This window comes from Molossus molossus, unplaced genomic scaffold, assembly GCF_014108415.1.
Source record: "Molossus molossus isolate mMolMol1 unplaced genomic scaffold, mMolMol1.p scaffold_m16_p_12, whole genome shotgun sequence".
In the NCBI taxonomy this organism is placed as follows: Eukaryota; Metazoa; Chordata; class Mammalia; order Chiroptera; family Molossidae; genus Molossus; species Molossus molossus.
Genome location: NW_023425347.1, coordinates 240,808 through 248,237, shown reverse-complemented (window position 1 = coordinate 248,237; position 7,430 = coordinate 240,808). Strand labels below are relative to the sequence as shown.

At 39.5% G+C, this 7,430-nt stretch overlaps 1 protein-coding gene across 1 annotated transcript; it reads left to right on the top strand.

The window, feature by feature from the left end:
* The first annotated feature begins 1,775 nt into the window (after nt 1–1,775).
* Nucleotides 1,776–3,401, top strand: LOC118626634 (heat shock transcription factor, Y-linked-like). Its single transcript, XM_036256610.1, has 2 exons — nt 1,776–2,288; nt 2,748–3,401. Exons 1-2 carry the CDS (start codon nt 1,776–1,778, stop codon nt 3,399–3,401), a joined length of 1,167 nt encoding a protein of 388 aa, XP_036112503.1.
* Nucleotides 3,402–7,430: the final 4,029 nt, after the last annotated feature.

Sequence of the window (7,430 nt, the reverse complement as noted above, 5' to 3'; positions counted from 1 at the left end):
AAAATGTCAATAGTGAGAAACACTGCTTTAAAACAATGTTAAACAATAGCAGCGGTTGTGGGAATCCCTGTCTTGTTGCAGATGTTAATGGGATTTTTCATTCAGGGAAATCAGTGTTTTGTGATGGAGTGTCCAGTCTCTGTCAGCCCCCGCTTCTTACCCCCACCCCTACTCCAGCATTGGCTCAACCTCCACCACGGTGTAGCCATCGCTGGACTCAGCGCCTCCAGTGGCCCCGCTGCGTTGGGTGGCGCGCCCAGCAGGCAGCAGAAGATCCCGTTGGTTACCCGGGTCAGCATGGTGTGTTCTCAACGAGGCTCGGGGCAGGGGCAGGGCAGAGGGGTCCCTGGCAGAGAAGCCAGAGTCCGCCTGCGGGCGCCGTTTACCTGGGGGCGCGGGGTCAGGCCGGGAGCGTCTATGCAGGACGGCGCGGGTCCAGGATGGTCAGCGAGGGATCACCCCCACCGCTGCTGAGTGAACCGGCCCTTTTTAAAATAAAATTACCTTAGACACACATGCAAATCATATTTATAACAATGTTTTGTTACTTTTTACCTCCCTCTCTTCAGGATCTCCTTAATGGTAAACTTCCTGCTTTCTTTTAAAACCTTGCATACGTAAATATTTATTAGACATTTAAAAACATGGTGAAATTTGCATTTATTCCACTAATATGGCTATAAAAATGGTTTAAACACTGTTTAACTCACATACTACTTACATAAGAAACAGAAAAATGACTATATTCTGAAACCTAGTTGTTTTACTGTAATCAGTGATAATACATTCATGCCATTTAAAAAACTTAGGTAAAATATATATAATATAACAATACACAGTTTAGCCCTGGCCAGTGTGACTCAGTTGGCTGAGCATTGTCCCATGCAACAAAAGATTGCTGGTTCAATTCCCAGGTCAAGGCACATGCCCAGGTCTTGTGTTCAAACCCCTATCCGGGTGCATACAGGAGGCAGCCCATTGATGTTTCTCTCTCATCTCTCTCTTTCTCTCTCTCTCTCTTTCTCTCTCTCTCTCTCTCTCTCTCTTTCTCCCTCCCTCCCCTCCCCCTTCCTCTCTAAAATCAATAAAAACATTTAAAAATTTTACCAAAAATGTAAATAAATAAATAAACATTTTAAAGTATATAATTCAGTGGCTTTAGAATTTGAATAACGTACAACCACTAGTTCTCTAATTGTTAAACATTTTTATTCCCGTAAAAGGAGGCCCATACCCTTTAGCAGGCCTTCCCACTATTCCTACCCCAGCCTCTCATTACCACTAACTTTCCTGTCTCTGTGGTTATGCTTTTTTATATACAGATTATCCACATATTCACGTCTGACAGAGCTAATCATTTGCTTAGTTCTACTCACTTCTTAATTGTTCATTTACCAGTGCTATGTTATTGGCACCAGTTTAGTAAGAGTTTGTATATAGAAGGGAGGAACTCACATTTATTTCAAGCACCAAATAGATTACTGTATACGTGTTTTATTTATTAAAAGATTCTATAGCAATGAGATTTTGTGGTTCTCGTTCTTGGTTACTGCATAAATAACTGGCCTATATTTTATTTTAACTGAATAAAATGTATAGCTGAGAAGGGCACACTGGCTGAAGGGCACATGTAATTGCCCAGAAACCAGCGCTGTGTGATGTCACTGCTCCTGGGGGGAGGACCATTGTGATGGTGGAGCCGGCCTGCAGGCTGCCTTGCCCCCAGTGGTGGATGACGCAGACGAGGAAGGCCGCTCAAGGAGAGTTTATCTGAGATGGCATATGCTACCTCAGAAATTCAAGACGAGCCTCCTAATGATGGGTCCAGTGACTCAGAAACCGCCCTTCGACCTGCACTGTGTGATCACACCTGCCCTGGGGACTCGGAGCTGAGGTCTATGGTGGAGGAAAGTGCCTTTCAGGCTCTGTGCGAAGAAACCCTGACCAAAAGGCCACGTCGCACATTCTGTGCCTCTGAACCGGAGGAGGATAATGACTTCCTGTCCATGACCTTTCCCAGAAAACTGTGGAAGATCGTTGAAAGCGAGCAGTTTAAGTCTATCTGGTGGGATGAGAACGGAACTTCTATAGTGATTAACGAAGAGCTCTTTAAGAAGGAAGTTTTGGAAAGAAAGGCCCCTTTCAGAATATTTGAAACGGATAGTATGAAAAGTTTAGTTCGACAGCTTAACCTTTATGGATTTAGTAAAATGCGACAGAATTTTCAGAGGTCTGCCTCTCTAGCTGACTTTCTGGCAGAAGAAAAAGAAGTCTCTGTTCTAAGCAAGGTATTCAGACATTTTCAGTTACGACATATATAGGGATCTATATACATGATTATTTTGTGCATCAATATGTTCATATATATAAGCTAAAACCATATTTTTTATATTGTTAAATTACTTTTCAAAATTTAGGACAGTTTGGTTATGAACATTCAGGATTATAAGAAATTTTGCAAGTAACTTTGAACCTTACCAATGAACTCTACTTAAATGAAGGTCCTGAAACCATTTGAAGTGGTATTCACAGTCACTGTAAATATACAACACATTTTTGCTTGAAAACCATAATTAAATGTCCGTGCCTAATAAGTGAACGTTTAAAGATATTAACAGTATACGTGTATTATTTGATGACATTAACTTTGTGTGATAAAACTGAAATCATATTTTATAGGTTAGGTTTGTTACATTCTCATATCTTGCTTTAAGATGTCACTAAGTAACTTTCTCCTTTGGGTTTAGTTACAGTTCTTTCATAATCCCAATTTTAAACGAGGCTGTCCCCAACTCCTAGTGAGAGTGAAAAGAAGACTTGGAATTAAACATGCTTCTCCAGCATCTTCATTATTTCAAGATTTCAACAAGAAGCACTTTGGAGGACGGGGTCATGTGGATAACCATAATTCTGGTTTGGTTGCTGAAACAAGTGAAGAAAGTGTATTTTCACAGTCCACAAATTTAAATATGCCTCTCATCAGAAGTCCTGCTACCAGCCAAATAATTGTTAAGACAACTGCTCACATGAGAAGTAATTTTTCTCCTCCGTCATCTGCTTTAGCGAGACCATCAGAACAAGCTGCCAGGGATCGACGTGCTGTTTCAGACCCGCGGACCACCTGCCCTGCGCACTCACACAGCAGCTGCGCTCAGGCGAATTTCATCCCAACCGCGACCTCCGCTCTTCAGAACCACATCATTTCTCCCTTACAGAGAAGCTATTTTGAAAGAATGGTGCATCCTTCTACTTTTCCCAATAGATATTCTTATTCATCGGTCATTGATGGTCTTCCTCCTACCCTGCAACTGGCCGGCAGCCCAAGCTTCCCAATGCCGGTGATAGCTGATACATCTGCTGCCTCTTTCCAGGGCAACTCCTCAGATACCTTGATTACATGAACATCACCCTAATTACAAATGATCTACCAAAGAACTAGCAGACGAAGCAGGATAGCAAAAATAAAAATTTATGTTGGTGAATAGCAAAATGCCTGTAATTCTCTTTTTGAACACTAAACTTATACGTTCAACTTTATGGTTTCATTGTCCTTATTTTTGAAGTAGCTAAGAGTAAAAAGATGCCTTACTTCCTTGGCAGGCTATTTACTATATTTTAATATATATTTTTGATCATTAGGAAGAGTTAATATGCCTCCCTCTAATATATTATATCTAATTGACTGTTTAAAAAACAATCGTGGATGTAGAGGAAAAAGAAGAAACTCGAGTTAAGTAATTTGTGAAATAATTCAGGATAAATCAAATGAGGGCCTAAATTGGGATGGTGTAGCAGGGACAGAGAACTTTCTTTCTGCCAAGGGCCATTTGGATATTTACAACCTCATTCGCAGGCCATACAAAATTATCGACTTAAAAATTAACCTGCTCTGTTTGGTCAAACATTTAATACACTCACCCCTACTGTGATGGCTGGAACTGCTTCTCTGTGGTGGAGCTGTGACGTCCGCTGGCATGGATTTCAAGGGCCTTATATGGCCCACAGGCCAGACATGCCCACCTCCTGGAAGGGGTAGATACAAATAAAATATAGGAAAGGCAAATACACAGTATTTACCTTAGCATTTTCTCAATTACATTACATTTTTCCAGTTATTGTAAAGTTTAAGTACTTGTATTTTAATTGGAAGAGGTTGTCTTCATTAAGAATACATTTCGTTCTTTAAAATATTACATACTATCGTTACCCCAATAACCGTGATCACCATGATGCCATCGCTGAAATAATAAAGATGACATGATGTAGTCATAGATTTCATCACTGTCCCCAGGTGGTGGTATTTCACAAATGATATTATAGGGATGTATTTTTGCTCTGTACTCAAAGCATTACTACTTATTTGCACCTTTATGCCTACACTTCAGATTTTCTCATGCACATTTCTACATTGCTTTATGTCTCACCAGAAAACAGGCTTCATTCCTTATGCAGACCTCTGACATCTTTTAGATTCTGATCCCAGAATCGCAGCATGGCTCACAAGACCCTGAAGCTCCCATGTCTGTTTATCCCCGTGGCACTGCAACTCTGGCCTCACGTTCCCTTGTCCATCCCCTGCCGCGCTCAGCCTTGCAAACACCTAAGTCCCATCCAGGCCCCAGCTCTCCCTGGCTTAGAAGGCCCTCTCTTTGACTATTTAGATTACTATGTATCCATTCTCAACACAGATATCACTTTTCAGATGTTTTCTGTCTGTCTTTTTTTCCTACCCTGAACATCAGCACAGATGTAGCACAGTGTTTGACAAATATATTTTTAGTGTCTACTGAAGGAGCAATACATTGTATATTGACTTAAACCAAATAAAATTTACTTTATTTGCCAACAAACAAACAAACCTCCCATGGTCTTCAGTTTTGCTGGAGTTGGTCTTTACTCTTCACGGAGACTTTTATTTAAAGGGTATTCACGGCAGTGTTCACTAGAGAGGTAAAATTTTGATTTGTTAAAACTAGTAGATGTCATTGGTTGTCATTCTAAGCACCTACTGCAATGGTTCATTTCTAGTCATTTTATCACCATGCAAATCTGAACTCTTTTCCACCTTAAAGGTTTTCCCTTCTATTTTATTTAAATGTACTGATTATTACAGTCTCTCTAGCAATTTCTTTTTCATCTTCTGCTTTGAATGACAGGTTCTTCCTTGAAAGAATTTTTTGTGTATTTATCGATTCTTTATAGTGTAGTTTCCCAAATGTTTTGCTCAGATGCGTTCCAGTGACAACATTTATCCATGTTAGTCCTCTGAGACAGCAGGGTTGGGACAGGTTTGCACATGTAGAACCTCAGATTTGCAACCTATTGTTTCTCTCCTACCCCATACATATTTAAATTGTGCTTAATACGGAAAAGTTTGAAATAATTATTCTACTTGTGAAATTTTTATTCTTTCTTGATGACATAATATAATGGTTATATATACTCACGTTCCTTTAATGAATAACCAGTTTTAATTCTCAAAAGTATATTTATAAGAAGGTAACACAATGTTGTACATAGATAAATAAATGTTTCAAAAAAAACCAAACAAGGCCTAAAATAATAAAAAATGGAAAAATTCAAATGAGATAAATGAACATTAAGCAAAAAAGAAAAAAAATAGGAGAAAAATGAAAAGATGGAGTGGGATGCTGAAAATATTCATAAAGTATAGTAACTGTAATGCCAGAATAACATGTCAGAAAAACAAGAGTAAGAACAGTGAATGAACAAATGCAAGAAATAAAGAAGTCATCATGACTTGAATAGTCTCATATTCTCTCTACTTCCCCAACTTCTTAAAATGAATTTATTGGGGTGACAATGGTTCCCAAAACCATACAGGTTTCAAATGTAAAGCTTAATTCTGAACCATAACACTACATGATAATAATATAATCCATTTACAGAAATGTCTAACTGAGGAAATAGCCTAGGATTTGTTGAGATTCCGAACAAAGATATATGTTTGTAAGCATTCTTTTAGGTCTCATTAGTTTAATATCATTCAAACACAAAAATAATTTCCAACATTTGGCCCAAAAAGACTATCACAGATGTTCTGTGGAAAAGATAAAAGTAGACATAGTATACAAGATACTTTTCAAAAGTACAAATGGGCCCTGGCTGGTTTGGCTCAGCAGTTAGAGCATCGGTCTGTGGTCCAGAGAGACTCAGGTTTGGTTCCCGCTAGGGGCACGTACCTCGGTTGCAGTTTGTCCCTGGACTGGTTGGGGTGGTGCTGGAGGCAGCCACTCGATGTGTTCCTTTCATGTCAGTGTTTCTCTCTCTCTCTCTCTCTCTCTCTCTCTCTCTCTCTCTCTCTCTCCCCCTCCCTCTCCCTCTCCCTCCCTCCCTCCCACTCTATCTGAACAAAAAATGAAAAAATGTCCTCTGGTGAGGATTAAAAAAAAAAAAAAAAGAAGTACAAATGGCACCAAACCCAGGTTCAGCTGCCTGCTACTTCGAAACACAATACACAAACGACAGGTGCCAGTGTAAGGAAAATGGTTTATTTGAGTGCTGGCAATCTGAGAAGATAATAGACTCCCATCCCAAACATCATCATAACATCACAGTGCGTACAGCAGTTTTTACAGAGAGGAAGGGAGGAAGTAGAACAAAGAGAGCAGGGGAAGGGACTGTAGATGTGTAGGTCTTTGCTGGCCCTAACATAGAACTTTAATGTCAGCATACTGGAACCATTCAGCATCAGCCAAATTTCTGTGGTTGGAAGATCTGCCTCAGCCAAAGTCTTGTAGTCAGGGCTGATTCCTTTACAAACTGAAACTGCTGGTGTCTGCACTATGCTCATAAGAAAACTTAATATATGAGTTGTTTCTATACATTAATATATTTTATTCTAATTCTATTTGGTGCTTGGACAGAGTAGCATAATTTTGTACAAATTAATTAATTTATTTTTGTTACAGAAGTTCCTCCTTTTTCTCCCAGTGAGTCCCTCATTGATTCCCCCACTGATTGTTAGTCTGTACTGCACTTTCACATCTCTGGGACTACCCCATTCCTCAGACTGTTATGTTCATTATATTCCACAAATAAGTGAGATCATCTGATACTTGTCTTTCTCTGTTTGGCTTGATTCGCTTAGGATAATATTTTCCAGGTCCCTCCTTGTCAACTCAGAGGATAAGAGATCTTTCTTTCCTCCAGCTGCATAGTACTCCATTGTGTATATGTACTACAGCTATTTTATCTATTCGTCTACTGATGGACACTTGGTCTGTTTCCAGATCTTAGCTATTGTAAATAGTGCTGCTACAAACATGGGGGTAGATATATTCTTTCTGATTGGTGTTTAAGGCTTCCTAGGGTATATTCCTAGCAATGGGATCACTAGGTCAAATGGAAGTTCAATTTATAACTTTTTGAGATATCACCATATTGTCTTCCATAGTGGCTACACCAGT

Coding starts and splice junctions, on each gene's coding strand:
- LOC118626634 (XM_036256610.1), top strand. CDS start 1,776: ATGGCATATGCTACCTCAGAAATTCAAGACGAGCCTCCTAATGATGGG. Junction 2,289..2,747: donor AAGTCTCTGTTCTAAGCAAG/GTATTCAGACAT, acceptor CTTTGGGTTTAG/TTACAGTTCTTTCATAATCC.